Below are 20,553 nucleotides of genomic sequence, written 5' to 3' on the forward strand. Positions count from 1 at the left end.
CATTGTGTGGGGCATTTATGCTGGATTGGCTGGTAGAGGCCCAGGCCATTGGGGAGCCTCCAGGTAATCCTAGCTACAGGGTTTTCCATTGCTCCACATGGTTCCAGCGCAGGGGAGAGATGCTCTGTATATATGCCCTGTTGGCACAGCACACTCTCCTCTCTCCCCTGTCATTTCCCTGCCTGTCTTGACAGGTACAGTTGGAGACCTCCAGAGTAGGTGTTTTAAGCTCAGAACAGCCTGCACTGTGCAGAGTGGCCGGGCGTTCGAGCTTGCATCACTTGGTGTCTCAAGGGGATGGTGATAGCTTCCCCTGTGTGTGCTAGCTCATCTTTCCTTGATCCCTTTTGGGAGGGACAGGGTGGCAGCGTGTGTGGTCTGTGCAGGTGCTGGGTGTGCCACACCCACACCCCACATGTACCCTTGAATGGGCACTGACAGGCTAGGGTGGGAACAATTGATGGAAGAGGGAGCCAAATGGGGAATGGGCTTCTGGGGAGACAGGCATATGTGGGAATAACCCACCGGGGACAGGATGGCCCTGGCTGGGCATTTGCTTAGCAGCAGAGTCTAAACCTTGCCAGTCCCTGGTTACCTATGAGGAGGGGACTGTGGCTCTTAGACTTGATACTGCTCCAGTGATTGATTCAGGATCATCCCCAGCTGGCCAGCATCAGAATGGCACTGCAGTGGCATCACTGCCCCTAAGAAGTACCCGCTTGCTGACTCCCTTCCTCCCCGTTTGTCCAGCTGATATTGTCAGTCTGAACCACATCCGCCTGCGGAGCAACAGCACCGGCACCAAGAGCTCCACCCCAAGAGCCCTGGAGCCTGGACTGGGCCGCAGGCTGGGGAGTCGGAAGAACACACCGGAGAAGCAGAGTGTGTCTTCAGGAAGCAGAGTGCCTAAATCTGCCTCTGTCTCAGCCCTGTCCCTGATCATCACCTCAGGTCAGTGGGAAGCAGCTAGTGAATCTGACGCTTTCACCAGCTTTAGCATTACCAAGAAGGCCTCCCAGGCAGTCCCTGCTCAATTATGCCCTCTTGGGTTCCTCTGTGCCTCTCGGCAGTGGGACCCATGTAATGATAACACTGAACAAGAGCCAGAAAGAAGAGCTCTTGGTAAGAGGGAAGCTGGCAAATCTGCCCTCTGCCTAAGCTGAGAGAGTAGCAAAGGGAGGCAAACTGCACAGACAATGGTAAGGAAGTGAGATTTTTAGGCTCCTTTGTGGGGTGGACTGAGGTGCTCCTCACTCAGGCAAAGAAGTTTCTACATATGGTGGTCTGTCAGGCCAAGTCCTGTTAATAACAGCAGCGCTTGGCAGCCCTGTTACTCTTTGGTGTGAGAGGACCGACTCCGTGCTGCTCAGAGTGCTGGCAGGTGCGGGGGATCCAAGGTGAAATGGACACTGCCTGTTGTTTGCAGATGACTGTGCCAGTGGAGCCCTCATGAGCCCCATCTCCCCACATTCTCTCTCTTCCAATCCATCCTCTCGGGACTCATCCCCGAGCCGGGATTCCTCCCTCAGCATCACCAGCCTGCGTCCGCCCATCATTATCCACAGCTCTGGAAAGAAATACGGCTTCACCCTGCGCGCCATTCGTGTGTATATGGGGGACAGCGACGTGTACGCGGTGCATCACATGGTGTGGGTAAGTGACTGGCTGGGGATTCTGCATGTGAAGGGAGGAGTGCTGTGCTGCATGAAGCGCTATGCTCTGCATGCCGAGCAGCCGTGGTGGAAGGGGACTAATGGTCTCTCAAGAGGAGAGGGAGGTGGCGCTAACAGGCAATGAAGCTTAAACGCTGTGTGAATAATCCTGAAGATCTGCCTAAGTAACGTTTCCTGTTTCTTCCATTCCAGAGCGTGGAAGATGGGAGCCCTGCCCAGGAAGCTGGGCTGAGAGCTGGGGATCTCATCACACACGTGAATGGAGAGTCTGTGCTAGGGTTAGTTCACATGGATGTTGTGGAGCTGCTGCTGAAGGTAAGCAGCCTGCCCTGGATGTAAACATGACACCGGGTGCTTTGCTGTCTTTGTGCAGCTTCTTCTAACACTTTGCTCCCCCTGCACACACCTCCTGAGCCCCCGGGAGTGAGCTGCTGGTCAAGACTTTGAGCAGCAAACTTTTTGTTTAACTATCTGAAAGAGAGAGAGGGAATTCACAAATCAGCAGGAGTCCAGTGATAACCCCCTCTCTGTTGTTGCTTGGCTTTGCCCTACGCCAGCGTGGCTCTGACTTGCCTGCTGTGTCTGCTTCCCTGGAGCAGAGTTCTCAAACGTGGGTTGTACAGAGCTGGCAGGTCACTGGGACCTGGCTGTTCCTCCTTGCTTCCCACCGGCAAATTCTATTAAAAGAAGCTGAAAATCCAGCAGAATGTAGTCTCCCTGTAAGCACTGGTTGGAATTGGCTTAAGGATTTTGTGAGATCCCAAATGCGAGGGGAGGTGGGTGGGGCTGCATGATTGCGAAGGGGTGGGAAGATTGTCTGCAGGGCTAGCTGCCCCTCTCTGGTCTCTTACTGCTCCCCTCAGGTGTCGGGCCTCACGACTTTGCCTATCCCAGGGTGTAATTTCACATTTCTCTCACTCTTAGACTTGGCCCTGGGCTAGAGCACCCTGTGTACAGATCAGCAGGTCCAGGTTCAGACACCCAGGTTCTTCCCTTCAGGATTGTGTGACCAGAGCTGTTCAGTGACCAAACAACCTTCTTAAACCTATTGCTTATTTTAACAGTAGGAACAAAGCTTCTTCAGAAAAGAGGATTTTAAATGCGTGTCTGTGGCTTACCACCCCAACGGTACTGTAGGCAGGACTAACTTCTTCAGACACACCCAACAGGTGTCTGAACTCTGGTTCCCCAGAATAACTACCCTTCTCTTCAGAGCATGTCCCTTTTAAACTACGGTAGTCCCTTTTGTTCTTCTGTGTTCTTGGGCTTTGACCCTTCTGGACAAAACTGGTCCTGTAAGTTCAGCAGGATATTGAGCCTGAGTCCTCAGAGCCAATGGCCCATAATAGCCCACAAGAGTTGGCTGAGGGGCAGTTTCTCTTAAGTCATTATTTCACTTCCTGCTTCTTTTTCCTTACAGCCCCCTGTTAAACTAGACCAATATGTGTATACAGTAATATCCCAGTGACCAGGTCTGCGTACAGTATGGATAGAGTATTACAGAACCACTGCACATCCAACCCCATGCTCTCTAGAAATGCTGTTGAGAAGTTTGAGAACCCCCTTGCCCTAGAGACCGCCTGGTGGAAATGCAGCTCTCCCTGTGGATGCTGGCTGCCCAAAACATCTGTCTCTTCAAAAGGCAATTCTCGTGGGGTGGTAGGGACCTTTGTGCTTCACAGACTGGGCCCTGATGGGGGGTCCGCTGCCTTATAGTCCTGTCTCCTCACTCAGCGACCGTGAGACAAGCGTATGTACGTACGTGGCCCACGGACAAGATATTTAATGGAGTTTACACCCTTCCTCGATATGGTTAATTACGGGGGGACCCTCAGGGCAGTGGTGCTGGAGACTCAAGCTTCAGTGTGCGAGCACCATTGAAATGGAAGCTCAGCCTTCTTACTAACATACACGTGGTCTGGCAGTCTATGCAGTGGAGAGAGAGCCAAGAGTACCCGAGTCCTGATCCCAACTCCAGCAATGGCTCCTGCTGTTGGCTTAGTGGACCAAGTCACTTATTCCACGGGAGGTCAGACAAGATGATTCTGATGGGCCCCTCTGGCCCTAGAATCTGCTGTAAACATGCTTGTGTCTTGCGTGTCGCAACAACTCGCTTGGTGCATTTCACAGAGTGGCAAAAAAGTAGCGCTGCGAACCACCGCCCTCGAGAACACATCCATCAAAGTCGGTCCTGCTCGGAAAAACAGTTCCAAGACTAGAATGGCCAGAAGGAGTAAGAAAAGCAGGAAAAGGGACAGTCAGGACCGGTGAGTAGAAATAGACTGGGAACAGGATGGCTTCCATTATCAGGCATCTCTGTGTAGCTCTGACGAGAAGCTGGCACACAAGCCCTGATGTATCTTGGGGAGCTATGAGTTTATTCATCTAAGATGGGAAAGGAAAAAGTCTAAATGCTGCCTCAACCAGGGAGAATGGTACTTCTCAGTGTTAGCCAAAGAGACCAGCACCTTCTGTATTTGCTCTTGGGCCAGCATCCCCTTGCTTCACACAAACAGAAGGGGTGGGAATTTACTCAGCTTCTTGAAGCCACAGTGCCTGGTAGTGCCATGTTATAGCATGCCCTGGGGAACAGAGGTCAAAGGCTCAGTGAAACAGGCTGTGGATGTCAAGGGCAAAGAATAGAGATTTTTACTTTAAAAATGCCCTGGATGTTAATGGCTGCAGTAGCTTTTAATGGTAAGGTTCCTGTATGTGCTTGTTGGCAGATTTGGCTCTTTGCAGCTTGCTAAAGAATATTTTTATAAGGCATCCTTTGTGTGAAATGGTGATGCAGTAAATTCCTTTCCCCATTGTTCATAGCATGCAGAATCCTGAAGAGTTGAATTCTTGGCTGAAAACTCAGCCTGGAGTTGTAGACCTCCCTAGAAGACAGACTTGGGAGAAATCTTGTTTTCTAATGCCCAAGGGGAATAAAAAGAGGTTTTGTGAAGTTTATTTCTAATGGGCCCTTCCATATAAACTCTGCCCCTGCGACTTTTTTCTTCTCAAAGGAGAAAGTGCCTTTTCAAAAAGATCTCCAAGCAAACGACTGTACTGCACACCAGCCGGAGCTTCTCATCTGGCCTCCATCACTCCCTGTCATCAAGCGAGAGCCTTCCAGGATCTCCCACACACAGTCTGTCACCTGGACCTACAACTCCCTGCCGCAGCCCTGCTCCAGACCTCCCATTAGGTAGGGGTTCTGATCATGCACCCAACTATAGCTTCTGCTACTTGTGAGATGGCTTGCCCTGTGCTCTGTCCATTCCAGGGGTGGTGTATCTGGCTGTATAGCGTGTGCCCTCAGGCTGTTCCTGCAACAGGATCAAGGCTGGGAATGTAACTGGATCACCAGGGTTCACTCGGGGGTTTGTCGATGCTCTAAGCCTGCTCCCCCAGAGGAGAACACGTATGCTAACTTGTACAGATGGGTGTCTCTGTCACTCATGCATTTATGGTGACAGTGCTTTGTGCCAAAGGGCTTGTCTGCCCCAACTGCTAACTTGCCTTTCAAAAGGTATTTTGACATGTTGGAGGATTGTAGTAGCTCTTGGGAATAATCTTCCAGAGTTAAGGAACATTTCCCTGCAAATTCACAGTAAGGGGCAAGGAAGGTGAATCGCAGTGTATAAAGCACAGAGTAGAATGACCAGAGGGAGCACTAGGTCAGCTGCGGTTGCAGCTGGGTTCGTATGCAGTGATTGGAACCCGTGGGTCCCCCTGTAACTTGCAGTGCTCCTCAGACTAAGGTAGCCAGGTTCCAAGCCATTCAGGAAGTGCCTTGATTTGGCGGATATCTCATTCAGGCCCACCACATGTGAGGCCTGATGCTGGAAATGCTGACCTTGCCCAAACCCTGTGATGTGTAGGGAATGCGAGCATAGTATTCATCTCGGGTGAGCTGATCTTTCTCTGTGTGTGTGTGTGTCTCTCTCTCTCTCTCTCTCTCTGGCAGATTCTGTCTCCCCACAGAGCACCTCCCCATCCTCTAGCACCCCCACCTCTCCTGCAGGACACATCAGACCGAGTTCTCTTCATGGGCTGGTGCCAAAGCTCAGTGGTCAGCGTTACAAGGTGGGGCGTCGCAAGTCCACCAGCAGCATCCCCCCATCTCCCCTTGCATGTACTCCTTCCTCAGTCCCACAGCCGCCTTCTCCTCAGAGGTCTCCATCGCCACTACCAAGTTACACCAAAAACGTTCATTCCTTCCAGGGCAAGACCCTGTCTCCACCCACCATTGTCAGGCAAGTTTCTCGGCCCAGGAGTGCCGAAGGCCCCAGGTCCCCTCTGCTAAAACGAGTCCAGTCTGCTGAGAAAATTGCTACCTACATAGCAGAAAAGAAAACCATCAGCAGCCGGAAGCTCACACTGGAAATGCCTCCAGGAGATGGGACTGGGGAGGCTCTGGGGGAGCGGGAGACTCCTGTCCAGGTGGGAGAGCTCTGTGCTGTGGCTTACCCAGGGACCCCCCGAATGAGAGACTGGACAGGGGAAAGGCACGACCGCGACCAGGAGGTCATTGTCATGAGGAGGCTGAACCTGTCAGAGCGCAGAGACTCCTTTAAAAAGCAAGAAGCTGTCCAAGAAGTGAGTTTTGATGAGCCAGAGCTGGTGCCTGTGAGTGAGGATGGCATGAAAGCAGAGGCCAAGCTGAACAAGGAGCGTGCGCCATGGAGACTTGCCCCTCATGCAGCTTCCTGGGTGGAGACCAGACCAAGTTCAGCATTTGGTAGCTCTTCCGAGCCCCCAAACCCAGAGCAGATGCCTACTGTGGTGCCCCAGATAGCAGTTCAAGGGTCAGAGAGCGATGAACAGGAGACTAACACAGCTGAGTGGGAATGCCAAGGGTCCTACCCTATCCAGTTGATGGCCAGGGTCTATACTGAACAAATGGATGGCACTACAGCAGTGGAATACAAGAGTGTCTCCTCCCAGTGTAGAGAGAACCGGGAGCAGAGAGAGCTCTGTGCAGGACAAGAGCCCTCACCAGCTTCTGGGTCCCCGCATAGGACATGTTGTGGTAAGGACATGGTGGGCTCATCCCAGCTGAGCAAAGCACCTCCAAGACTGAAGTTGTGGGGGAGCTCAGCAGTGCAGGAGCATGAGTGCACTGAAGCTGAGATGCCCGGAGCAAATCAACAAAAGATGCATGATCAAGCTCGTAAAAAAGTCAAGGATGAGTAATAGCCACACTTTAAGCAAAAGGAACTGCTAAAGGTGAACAAGTGATAAAGTGACAGGGCTTCTTCAGCTCTGCATGAACTTCACAAGAGATCAGCTTCCAGAAAAAGCACATTTGTGTTGGAGACTGACATACCATCCAGCTGCTGAGATGCACTCTTCAAATTACATACCTGCATTTTGTGAGAGTAAATGCATCTGAAACATTTTTAACATCAGACCTGGCAGGGGCTGAGGAATAATTTGACAAATTTACTTACAAAAGGCTTTTGTACTAACTGGAAAGATGTTAATATTTTTGTAGAGCTAAGGAAGCTGCTCTGTTGTGATGGCATTTCCTCAGCAGGACCCCATTGTAAATAGAAAGGATTAGACGTGAATCCTTGTAACTAATTTATTACCTTTATAAGCTAAGAGGAGGCGTCTGAGGGCATCTCAACTGACTTGTGCTAGAAGAAGCATTACCGCTGTTTTGTAAGTGTTTATAATCCCACCTCTGAAATGCACTGTATGTTTTCTGTAATTTCTAAGAACCACTAGTTTTGCCCCTTTTGTTATTGTCAGTTTCAGGTGGCAATGCATAAAGAAAACAGTTAAGAGACAAGCTTTAAAATACCATTTTTGGTAAGGTTATGCACAACAGGGTATGTCTTGGTGCTTTGATCTTCATACAGGTGTCTTATTCCTCCCAGAAGAGCTGGTCTTCGTTAAAGGTAAAAGCAGTAACTTTATAGTGATGGGATTCCTGTTCTGGAACAGACCAATGGTCCATCTAGTCCAGTACCCTACTCTTGCCAATGCCAGATGTCTCAGAATTAGGCGTAAATTTCCCTCTCCCCAATGTTTGGGAAGAATTTTTGCGTTGGTGTTTTATGATGCTCCTGGGCAGGGAATATACATGTGATTGATGCCCACCAAAAATGTATGAATCAAGTATTACAAATCCCAGACAAACCTTGTTGAATAGTTTCCATATCCTGGCCTTGTGCTGTCACTGGCATTGAACATTTCTCCCCCAGAATGTCGTACATACATTTCAAACAACAGCTCCTCTTTAGCATGTGTGCTGAACCATTACTCTTCCAGTTCTTGTTTGGCATGTTGACTTGGCCAATTCTAGGACACAGTGGTACTGATAAAGGGCAGCACGGCTCCAGGCCGCTGTGCACGTTTGCCAAGATGGGATTGATTTTGTGAGTGAGAGTGAGAACTTCCTTGCTGTGTGTGGCTGGTTCCCATCTATGTTAATTGATGCTGCATATAAGCCATGGTGTTTGGGGTAGAAAATGAATGTTTTAGTAACCTCAGAAATTGCCTCCAGTTCTTTCCATGTTGCGGTTATCTTTCTTGGCTAAGTGAGCTTGGATGGTAACATATTCGGAGCCTTCCAGTGGCTGCTAGCTCAGCCAGAGGGGTTTCTGCACAGTGAGGTGAGCTGCTCCCTTCTTCTAGGTGCTAATTGTGTTTCCTCCCCACAGAACAAGAGACTCTGCTGAGAATCTTACCATGTCTGCCTCATGGCAATGAGATGGTCACCAGGCTGGCTCATCAGGAGTGATTTTATCATGTGAATCTTAGTTGCAAGAGAGCTTGGGGATCTCCTGGCATTTGGTGATTGATCCAAATTGCTCTTTAGCAGCTGAGGAAGTTGAGGGATTTTCACTTGAGGCGCCGCTAGCAAAAGGGGAGGCACCAAGGGATTAGACTCCTTTAAATCATGTTAGCGAGACTTGATATATTGGGCTAGAATATGCCTTAGTGTGTTAGTTTATAAGCCGCTCCAGGATTCCATCTGTTGGAATCAGAAGATGACACCTAAGAAGCAGTTTGACAACAGCTAAAGAACCACAAAACTGGGATTAGCCTATGAGCAGTATCTGTCTCCTCTTGTCACATTGGTAGGTCCTGTGTTCCCTGTCTTCATGCACCTTCTAGTCCAAATCAGAAGACTAGACATGATGGGCAAGGAAAGTCTGGACTGGCTAATGTCTTTCGGTGCTTTCTACCTTTCCTTGAATCTGCAGCATGTGAGGACTGTCATTGTTCAGCACAAGGCCCTGTTGTAAAGGGTAAGCCTACAAACCCTGCCCGCTGGCTTTACATGCTGAGTAAGCAGCCAAGTACAGGTTACCTTTTGGCACCAGATGTCTAACCTTGTTTAACTGATCCTGTTTTCCCGCTGCTCTTGGCTAGCCTGGTCCCATTCAGATTGTGCTCCCATGTTAAAGGGAAAAAAGAAAGACTATAAATTTGACTTGACAAAAGGCACCTTCTTAAGCTTTTTACTGTGAGTAGGACCAGGAATGGAGGGAACATTAAGAGATTTCTTTAGAGGACCTTGCAGATTTGTCCATTTTTCATTTAAAAAAAAAAAAAAAGACTTGAACATCTCCTCTCCTGCCCCCTAATCCCTCATTCAAACCTCATCACCAACAAAGCTGCTGTAATTATTTAACGTGTTCTCTACCCCAGGTATGTCCTTTTCCTCTCTCCCATATAAACGTACTCTCAGTGGCAGCTCCCAGGAGTAAGGTAGGGCAGTGCCACCTGCCAGTCTAGCTTTTCCAAACTGAAGCTCTCCTAACTCATTTGGAAAGTGTATATTCTTTAATAAACAAAACACAAATAGAATGTATCAGTGGCTATTTCTATTGTGTCAGCCTTGTTCAGGGGCTAGAACAGGAACTCAGTCTTCAAACAGAAAATAATAGCTGGGGATTTGCATGGTGTGCTGGGTTTCTAGTGTGGGTTTCTTTTTATGACATCTGGGCAGATTATGTGAACTTTCAGGGACTCACTGGTGCTCCCCTGGCACTTGTGCATTCCTGCCACATTAACAGCAGCTCAAGATTTGACTCTTTTTTTTTTAACTTCCAATTTAAAAGTTTTTAAAGGAAAAGAAAAAGTAGAATTCTCATGATCTGACTTCCAAAGACTGAGTTTGGACACACTTTTAAATGTCTATGCAATGGTCAATTTGTACTTTCAGACATGTAGGCAAAACCTAGATAGTTGTACAGGTTTGTAAGAACTTGTATGATCACCCCATCTGGTATCTCATGCATGAGAACTACAGCACTGTACTGCTTATTCCTATTCTCTGAAAGTATTTTTTTTTTCAGGCTTTGTATAAGCAAAAGGATTGCCAGTGAAGATATAATAAGTAGGCAAGCTATGGGTTTGATAGATCTGTCAGACCTCAAAGCTCATTCAGGGACCTGTGTGTCTGAACCAAATGAAAATTAGCTGAAGGGTTACTGATTACTTGTGACTGTTTAGAATTGTGGGGGGAGTGGTGTCTTGTTTTCAGACCACTTGTTTTAGACAAGATTGATTTTTATAATCATATAGTGGGTTTTTGTTTGTGTTTAACGCTTTTTTTTCTTGTAGAGAGAGATTTAAATAGCTCTGAGCCAAAATAAATTAATCCGTTTGATCATCTTTTCTGAGATGTTCCACATGAGAGGGAGTTGGTTAGGAAAAGCACAACTGGAATTTATCCATCTGTTTCCTTCCTTCCCTGGGCCAGGTTTCAGTATCTTCATGCAAATATTAACAGAGTTTTTGTCTGTTGTCAGTGATTTGCAGTTTCTCCGCTGTATTCTGCATACAGCTAGTTTCTAAAACCTTCCCCAGGATGTGCTCTCAGAACATACAGACATTCCACAGAGGTTTCTGAGTGAACAGAGCATTTAATTAGAGCCCTACATTTTTAATAAAAATGTAATAAACTACATTCTGTGTTGTCTCAGTTGTCTTTAGTTGTAATTTCTGAACTCCCTTTCCCTCTTGTGCTAGTGGATATGTATGAAGAGTCCCTCTGGCATTTTCCAGCATTTCTAAGGTTTTATATGATGTAAATGTTTACATTTGATAATGCATGTGTGTTTTTTCTAACTGCAGTGTTTGCAGAAACTGACAGTGCAAGTATTGGGCTTTTATGTCAAAACACTTATTTATATCCCTCCCTGTATAGTTTGTATTGCGATGATATCTAACCATGTGCGCAAAGTTGCCAGAAAGGTATTTTTTTATTATTATTTGTATAATGCTAATGTTTATGCTATTTTGTAGCACCAATCTCACCGTGAAGTGATTCCTTTTCCCACCTCAGACTTGAGAGTAACTGGTGATGCTAGCTTTCTATTTTGATTGCTTATTTAAACAGAATTTGGGGTTTTTTTAAGTTTGTGTGGCTGTTTTAAATTGACTGCTTCTCTCGTGTTAATCCTTGTAGTAGTTTATCCAGAAAACAAGCAAACAATAATGTTGGTGGCCAAGAGCATGTATTAATTCCACATCAGCCGCCTGTGGAGGCACAGAAGCACTTTCTGGTCTTGGGATTTAGTGAACAAAATAGTTCTTTGCTAGATGACAGTGCAGAATGAAGTGTTTTTGCTTCTGAAATGATGTTGCCAACAATTACTCTCTGTTGTAATCCTGTTTCTGTGAAATCCATTGTTATTTCCTTTTTTTTTTAATTTAATCTCGCTTATTTAGGATAGGTTTTCTGCTTGCTTCCTCTGCCTTCTCTATTAACCACTCAGGAAGTTAGCATTGTTGTTTTGAAAAAACTTAAAAATGGACATCTCCTTTACAATGAGCAGGTGTAAAAGGGTTTCAGCAAGACAGTGGCTGAAGAACTATTATGTAAGAATAAAACTCATTTCAGAAGTTGTATTCAAAGGATTTTTATGGAAAATGTCTTAAAAGTAAACAGGACCTTGTCTTCCTGTATTGTACTGAACACTGGTCTTGGTATGAATATATTCAGAAAAAGTTTCATGTTGTAATAAAATTGTTCCTTGAGATGGAATTGAAGTTCATAGTTTTCTGTTCAAGGGGGGAACTACTTAGTTCAGAACTGCTGATACTGAAGCTTTTAAAAAACATTTTGGAAAAAAATTGATTACTCCTGCATGTTCACTACCCAATCTTCCTGATATGTAACACGAACTAAATGACATGCCCTGTAACAACTGCTTCAATTCCTTCGAGATTTTCCAATTCCATGCCTGTGACTCCACTGCCTGTTTGTTCCTTTGTGTGAAGATCTTGTTGAATGGCAGTTCACATCCCAACCTCAGCCAGTAGATTTTAGAGTAAAATCCTGAAATTAGTTGAAGCGTTAGCTGATGCTGTCAACTCAGCCCGCAGGCTCAAGGCCAGAATTTCATCTGTGGCATTGACAACTGGTCTGCTCAAGAAAAAGGATGCACAAGAGTGACCAGCCCAAGAAGCTAGAGTATAGTATCTGGCACCACCAAATATTTCCCATTCATGACCTCCTTCCCTTCCTTTGCTCTGCCTGTAACAAGCTCACTGCGACCCATGATTTACATCAGGGGTGCACAAATTTTTCCAGTCGTGCCCCCTTTACCATTGGTCACCCTCACTCCCCCTCATCACTTTTAATCTGAAGTAATCCCTTCTGCGCTGCTGCTGGCGGCGGCGCTGCCTTCAGAGCTGGGCAGCTGGAGAGTGGCTGCCGTTAGGGCATTCATATTGCTTCCAGTACGGGAGGACTATTTTTTTTAAGCCTGCTCCTGTCCTGCTCTGCAATACCTATTCTTTTTATCCCCCTCCCGCTATTATGGCAGTGGGTCCTGTAGGATGTATGGGATTCCAGTTCCTTTTGTGCCCCCAACCTCTTTCGCCTCCCTGAGGGGCATGCCCCCACCCCCAGCTTGTGTACCATTGACGGCCATCTCACTTCCTTTGTCTCCTCACGCTTTCTGAAAACCAATTCTCTGCCTCATTGCAGACTCTTTTTGCTTCCCTCACCAGCACTGCTGTCAAGCTTCTCTTTCATTTCCAGCTACTCTTCCATGGCATCTTCTACAACCCAACCAACCTGCCTTACTCATCTCTGCTACTTCTCTGGGTGGCTGTCGTATCCCCCACCCCATCCTCCAACCTCTCTGATTTGATGTCTTTCCCCTTACTCTGCTGAACTGCATAAGGCCTCTTAATCATGGCCTGGACTGACTAACAATCTTGGTGATTCACTTGATGTGGTCTTCATCAAGCACTGCATGCTTTCTCCTTCCCCATCTCCTCCCCTTTCTTCTCTGTTCCCTTATTTGTAGAGGCCCCATTCAGGGACCATGGCACAAGGGTGCTGCATAAACAGGAAGATAGTCCCTACCCAATGAGTTTAATCCCTTTCTCCACTCACTGATTTCTTTCAAAATTGGGCATACTCTTCCACGTCCTCTTGCACAGTTCTGTGACCTCAAGCCTATTGAATTCCCACACCACTGACCCAGTCATTTCCCTCCTCTCCGGCCTTGCTCAGAGCACCTGCGCTACTCCAATCTTCGGCGTGTGAGATCTTGTCAACCACCTTTTCCCCCAAACCTAAGGAAAAACCCTTCCCTTACTGCCTCCTACTAATTTCCTCTCCTCCCTTTCCCCTCAAACCTCTTTGGGGATGTGTCCGCTATCCATTTTGTTCTGGCTTCTCTCATTGGGGTCAGCAATGACCACCTGGACAAATCAGAAAGCCTGTTTGCTATTGATTCCACTCCAGATGTTTGAGCCAATGTCTTCCCAGCTTACTCTGTTTATGAGTGGTTGTCATCTGTGGGAGGCCTGAAATTAATTTAGGATGGACAAACGGACTCTGGCAGCACCCTGGATCCTCAGAAATGTGCATAAATGACAAAATGCTCACTAAACATGGGCCAGAAAATTGGATTTTGTATTTATCCTGGACAAAAATAAAACTCTGCCTCTGTGCATTCTGAAATGTATTTCCAGTGAGCCTTGTCAGCCAGTTCCCAAATCCAGTGTGTTTTGCTGGCAGGTGAGCAGCATCTCATCAGCAATCATTTAAACATGGAACTGGGCCTGTTCTCACAAAATATGTAAAATATGCATTAGCTGAATCTAGATGCTCTGCTTTCCCACCCTGCAAGAGTCATCAGCATGTGCAAGACTGAAAAGGCAAATCTTCCTCTTCCATATGTACACAATTACCTGTCTGACACCTACCAGCTGAGATGTGTCTGCACAAAATCACGCTTCCAGCTGCCTGTCTCACATTGGATGGATTTCAGTACAACTGCAAAAGAATAAAAGACAGGCTGCTCCGACTGCCATCACAAAGCTTCCATTCTGCGGGGAAAAGATGTTACTTAAACCTTTTGGAGCTAATCATGTCTTTTTTTATTTTTCTCACTGCCTTGTGGGATGGCAGCTGAGCTGGGCATGGCAAGACTTGTTGCCATAAGCATCAGTGCTGGAGTTAGGCCAGAGCTGAGCTTCAGTAGATTAAGGAAAAGGCCAGACTAAACAAGAGCCCCAGTATCTTGTGGGCAAAAATGACAAGAACATAAGAACAGCCACACTAGGTCAGATCAAGGATCCATCTAGTCCTGTCTTCTGACAGTGGCCAATGCCAGGTGCCCTAGAGGGAATGAACAGAACAGGTAATCATCAAGTGATCCAGCCCCTGTTGCCCATTTCCAGCTTCTGGCAAACAGAGGCTAGGGACACCATCTCTGCCTATGCTGGCTTTAATTGATGGACCAACCTATCCTCCGTGAATTTATCGAGTTTTTTTGAACCCTGTTGTAATCTTCGCCTTCACAACATCCTCTTGCATAGAGTTCCACAGCTTGACTGTGTGTTGTGTGGAGAAATACTTCCTTTTATTTGTTTTAAACCTACTGCCTATTCATTTAATTTGGTGACCCCTAGTTCTTGTGTTATGAGGAGTAAATAACATGTCCTTATTTACTTTCTCCACACCAGTCATGATTTTATAGACCTCAGTCATATCCCCCCTTAGTCGTCTCTTTTCCAAGCTGAAAAGTCCCAATCTTATTAATCTCTCCTAATACGGAAGCTGTTCCATACCCCTAATAATTTTTGTTGCCCTTTTCTGAACCTTTTCCAGTTCCAATATATCTTTTTTGAGATGCGGTGACCACATCTGCATGCAGTATTCAAGATGTGGGTGTAACATGGATTTATATAAGAGGCAATATGATATTTTCTGTCTTCTTATCTCTCCCTTTCTTAATGATGCGCAATATTCTTTCACTTTTTTTATTTCAGAGAACTATCCACAATGACTCCAAGATCTTTCTTGAGTGGTAACAGCTAATTTAGACCCCATCATTTTATATGTATAGTTGGGATTATGTTTTCCAATGTGCATTACTTTGCATTCATCAACATTGAATTTCATCTGCCATTTTGTTGCCCAATCACCTATTGAGAGATCCCTTTGTACATCTTTGCAGTCTGCCTGGGACATAACTACCTTGAATAGTTTTATATCATCTTCAAATTTTGCCACCTCATTTTTTACCCCCTTTTCCAGATCATTTATGAATATGTTGAATAGGACTGGTCACAGTACAGACCCCTGGGGGACACAACTATTTACCTCTCTCCATTCTGAAAACTGACCATTTATTCCTACCCTTTGTTTCCTGTCTTTTAACCAATTATCAGTCCATGAGAGGACCTTCCCTCTTATCCCATGACAGCTTACTTTGCTTCAGAGCCTTTGATGAGGGACCTTGTCAAAGGCTTTCTGAAAATCTAAGTACACTATATCCACTGGGTCCCCCTTGTCCACATGCCTGTTGACCCTCTCAAAGAATTCTAGTAGATTTGGTGAGGCATGATTTCCCTTTACAAAAACCATGTTGACTCTTCCCCAACAAATTATGTTCATCTATGTGTCTCACAATTTTGTTTTCTACTGTAGTTTCAACCAGTTTGCCCGGTACTGAAATCAGACTTATCGGCCTGTAATTGCCGGGGTCACCTCTGGAACTCTTTTTTAAAAAATTGGCATCACATCAGCTCTCCTCCAGTCATTTGGTACAGAAGCTGATTTAAATGATAGGTTACAGTCTACAGTTAGTAGTTCTGCAATTTCACATTTGAGTTCCTTCAGAACTCTTGGGTGAATCCCATCTCGTCCTGGTGATTTATTACTGTTTAATTTATCAGTTCATTCCAAAACGTCCTCTAATGACACCTCAATCTGGGATAGTTCATCAGATTTATCATGTAAAAAGAACGGCTCAGGTGTGGGAATCTCCCTCACATCCACAGCTGTGAAGATGGATGCAAAGAATTCAGGTAAAGGGAAGAGCCTTCTGTCCACCTGGGAATACTGAGGAGTCTTTTTCTGTCTGTTAGTTTGCTGACCTGAAAGAAGACAGGATCTTTAACTCTGCCCTTTAAAGTGACTCGTTTGGGTGAAACTTGTAGAGCATGCCTGAAGCCCAAAGCTGAGCCAGTAAAAGCTGCATTCAGCCAGTTTCCAATGCAGTGTGAGTGGTCCCATGTAGTGTGGGAAGTTTGCATGTGTTTAGCTGTGCAGCGCTGCCATTGCTGGTGATTTTTTATTTTTTTTTTAAAGATTTGCTTGGGGCTGGAACCAGACCCTCCATGATGCATTGAGCTGTTCCAGCCTCCTAGTTAAGTTAACCCTCCTGGGTTAAGGTTAGAGGCGAGAGCAACAAGGGTGATGTCATGGTGGGCGTGAGCTATAGACCACCGGATCAGAAGGATGAGGTAGACGAGTCTTTCTTCGGACGACTAACTGAAGTTTCCAGATCACAGGCCCTGGTTCTAATGAGGGACTTCAGTCACCCTGACATCTGCTGAGAGAGCAATACAGCAGTACACAGACAATCCAGGAAGTTTTGGGAGAGTGTTGGGGACAACTTCCTGGTACAAGTGCTGGAGGAACCAACTAGGGGCCCTGCACCTCTTGACCTGCTGCTTACAATCAGGGAAGAATTCGTAGGGGAAGTAGAAGTGGATGGCAACGTAGGCAGCAGTGACCATAAGATGGTTGAGTTCAGGATCCTGACAATAGGAAGAAAGAAGAGTAGCAAAATACAAACCTTGGACTCCAGAACAGCAGATTTAAACTCCCTTAGGGAACTGATGGGCAGGATCCCCTGGGAGGCTAATAGGAGGGAGAAAAGTATCAGAGGGTAGCCGTGTTAGTCTGGATCTGTAAAAGCAGCAAAGAATCCTGTGGCACCTTAAAGACTAACAGACGTTTTGGAGCATGAGCTTTCGTGGGTGAATACCCATTTCCTCAGATGCATGTAATGGAAATATCCAGGGGCAGGTATATATATGTGTGCTAGCAAGCAAGCTAGAGATAACGAGGTCAGTTCGATCAGGGAGGATGAGGCCCTGTTCTAGCAGTTGAGGTGTGAAAACCAAGAGAGGAGAAACTGGTTCTGTAATTGGCAAGCCATTCACAGTCTTTGTTCAATCCTGAGCTGATGGTGTCAAATTTGCAGATGAACTGAAGCTCAGCAGTTTCTCTTTGAAGTCTGGTCCTGAAGTTTTTTTGCTGCAGGATGGCCACCTTAAGGTCTGCTATAGTGTGGCCAGGGAGGTTGAAGTGCTCTCCTACAGGTTTTTGTATATTGCCATTCCTAATGTCTGATTTGTGTCCATTTATCCTTTTCCGTAGAGACTGTCCAGTTTGGCCGATGTACATAGCAGAGGGGCATTGCTGGCATATGATGGCGTATATTACATTGGTGGATGTGCAGGTGAATGAACCAGTGATGGTGTGGCTGATCTGGTTAGGTCCTGGTTAGGAGGGAGAAAGGAGTCCAGCAGAGCTGGCTGTATTTTAAAGAAGTCTTTTGAGGGCACAGGAACAAACCAACCCAATGTGCAGAAAGAATAGCAAATATCGCAAGTGACCAACCTGGCTTAACACTGAAATCTTGGGTGAGCTTAAACTCAGAAAGGAAGCTTATAAGAAGTGGAAGTTTGGACAGATGTCTAGGGAGGAGTATAAGAATATTGCTAGAGCATGCAGGGGTGTAATCCAGGAAGGAAAAAGCTGAAGTACTCAATGCTTTTGTTTGCCTCAGTCTTCACAGACAAGGTCAGCTCCCACACTGCAGAACTGGGCAACACAATATGGAGAGGAGGTGAGCAACCCTCAACGATGAAAGAACAGGTTAAGGACTATTTAGAAAAGCTGGACGTGCACAAGTCCATGGGTCTGGATCTAATGCATCCAAGGGTGCTGACGGAGTTGGCTGATGTGACTGCAGAGCCATTGGCCATTATCTCTGAAAATTCGTGGCGATTGAGGGAGATCCCAGATGATTGGAAAAAGGCAAATATAGTGCCCATCTTTAAAAAAGGGAAGAAAGAACTCAGGGATCCTACAGACGGTCAGCCTTACTACAGTCCCTTGTAAAATCATGGAGCCAGGTCCTCAAGGAACCTATTTTGAAGCACTTGGAAGAGAAGAAGTCAACATGGATTCACCAAGGGCAGTTCATGACTGACCAACCTGATTGCCTTCTATGATGAGATAACTGGCTCTGTGAATATGGGGAAAGCGTGGATGTGATATATCTTGATTTTAGCAAAGCTTTTTATACAGTGTCCCATAGTATTCTTGCCAGCAAGTAAAAGTAGTATGGATTGGATGAATGGACTATAAGGTGGACAGAAAGCTGGTTAGAGTGGTGGGCTCAACAGGTAGTGATCAACGGCTCAATGTCTAGTTGGCAGCTGGTATCAAGTGGAGTGCCCCAGGGGCTGGTCCTGGGGCTGGTTTTGTTCAACATCTTTATTAATGATCTGGATGATGGGACGAATTGCACCCTCAGCAAGTTTGCACATGACACTAAGCTGGGGGAGAGGTAGATACGCTGGAGGGTAGGGATAAGGGTCCAGAGTGACCTAGACAAATTGGAGGATTGGGCTAAAAGAAATCTGATGAGGTTCAACCAGGACAAGTGCAGAGTCCTGCACTTAGGATGGAAGAATCCCGTGCACCACTACTGGCTGAGGACGGACTGGCTAAGCAGCAGTTCTGCAGAAAAGGACCTGGGAATTACAAAAAGAACAGGAGTACTTGTGGAACCTTAGAGACTAACAAATTTATTTCAGCACAAGCTTTCGTGAGCTATAGCTCACGTCTTTGGATGCATAGAATGGAAGACACAGATAGGAGATATACATACAGAGAACATGAAAAGGTGGAAGTATGCATACCAACAGGAAGAGTCTAATCAATTGAGATGAGCTATCAGCAGTAGGAGAAAAAAAACTTTTGAAGTGATAATTAAGATGACCCATAGAAGGTGGGAGGAGAACTTAACATAGGGAAATAGATTCAATTAGTTTCTGTTTTAGGCCTGAGTTAATTGTGTCTAATTTGCATATTAATTTGAGTTCAGCAGTCTTTGGAGATGATCCCTTTCTCACAGATCTTGGGAGACAGGCAGGCCAGTCCTCGCTCATAGACAGCCTCCCAACCTGAAGCAAATACTCAGCAGCAGCCGCACAGCATACAACATAAACACTTGCAACTATTTCCCTATGTTAAGTTCTGCTCACACCTTCTATGGTCATCTTAATTATCACTTCAAAAGTTTTATCTCATCTCCTGTGTGTTCCATTCTATGCATCTGAAGAAGTGAGCTGTAGCTCACGAAAGCTCATGCTGAAATAAATTTGTTAGTCTCCAAGGTGCCACAAGTACTCCTGTTCTTTTTGTGGATACAGACTAACAGGGCTGCTACTCTGAAACATGGGAATTACAGTGGATGAGTAGCTGGATGTGAGTCAGCAGTGTCCGCGTTGCCAAGAAGGCCAATGGCGGATAAGGAAAAGTTATTTACTTATTCCCATAATACAAGAACTAAGGGTCACCAAATGAAATTAATAGGTAGCAGGTTTAAAACAAGTAAAAGGAAGTTCTTCTTCACACAGCGCACAGTTAATTTGTGGAACTCCTTGCCTTAGGAGGTTGTGAAGGCTAGGACTATAACAGTGTTTAAAAGGGAACTGGATAAATTCATAGTGGCTAAGTCCATTAATGGCTACTAGCCATGATGGGTAAAGAATGGCATCCCTAGCCTCTGTTCGTCAGAGGATGGAGATGGATGGCAGGAGAGAGATCACTTGATCATTGCTGTTAGGTTCACTCCCTCTGGGGCACCTGGCATTGGCCACTGTCGGTAGACGGATACTGGGCTAGACGGATCGTTGGTCTGACCCGGTACGGCCGTTCTTATGTTCTTATCTTGGGCTGTATTAGTAGGAGCACTGCTAGCAGATGGAGGGAAGGGATTATTCCCCTCTGTTCGGCACTGGTGAGGCCACAGCTGGAGTACTGAGTCCAGTTTTGGTCCCCTGACTACAGAAGGGATGTGGACAAATTGGAAGGAGTCCAGCAGAGGACAATGAAAACGATCAGGGGCTGGGGCACATGACTTACCAGGAGAGGCTGAGGGACCTGGGCTTGTTCAGTCTGCAGAAGAGAAGAGTGAGGGGGGGATTTGACAGCAGCCTTCAGCTACCTGAAGGGGGTTCCAAAGAGGATGGAGCCCGCTGGTCTCAGCGGTGGCGGGTGACAGAACAAGGAGCAATGGGCTCAAGTGGCAGGGGGGAGGTCCAGGCTATTGGGAAACACTATTTCACTAGGAGGGGGCTCTGAGGGATGGGCACGGGGGAGTCACAGGGGAGTGGGTCGGGGCTCTGAGGAGAATGTCCAGGGGGTACTGCGGGGAACGGCGGGGGGGGTGGGCTCTGAGGGGAACCGGGTGGGCGGGGTTATGGGCGGGAGAAGCGGGGGGGGGGGCTCTGAGGGGAACCGGGTGGGGGGGGTTACTGACGGGAGAAGCGGGGCGGGCTCTGAGGGGAACGGGGTGGGCGGGGTTACGGGCGGGAG

At 46.6% G+C, this 20,553-nt stretch overlaps 1 protein-coding gene and 1 long non-coding RNA gene across 2 annotated transcripts in view; one reads left to right on the plus strand and one right to left on the minus strand.

The window, feature by feature from the left end:
• MAST3 (microtubule associated serine/threonine kinase 3) overlaps positions 1 to 11,669 on the plus strand; it is a 63,659-nt gene extending 51,990 nt beyond the window's left edge. Inside the window, 6 exon segments of the mRNA XM_030540252.1 lie at positions 751 to 951; positions 1,427 to 1,653; positions 1,866 to 1,988; positions 3,804 to 3,940; positions 4,685 to 4,866; positions 5,629 to 11,669. Coding sequence (XP_030396112.1) covers positions 751 to 951; positions 1,427 to 1,653; positions 1,866 to 1,988; positions 3,804 to 3,940; positions 4,685 to 4,866; positions 5,629 to 6,857 — 2,099 coding nt within the window. The 3' untranslated portion in view covers positions 6,858 to 11,669.
• Positions 11,324 to 20,129, minus strand: LOC115638544. Its single transcript, XR_003997475.1, has 3 exons — positions 20,101 to 20,129; positions 13,851 to 13,920; positions 11,324 to 11,964 (listed from the first exon to the last, which is right to left on the minus strand). It is a non-coding gene; the product is annotated as an uncharacterized LOC115638544 (long non-coding RNA).
• Positions 20,130 to 20,553: the final 424 nt, after the last annotated feature.

The sequence above is a fragment of the Gopherus evgoodei genome, chromosome 22 (assembly GCF_007399415.2).
Source record: "Gopherus evgoodei ecotype Sinaloan lineage chromosome 22, rGopEvg1_v1.p, whole genome shotgun sequence".
Lineage (NCBI taxonomy): Eukaryota > Metazoa > Chordata > Testudines > Testudinidae > Gopherus > Gopherus evgoodei.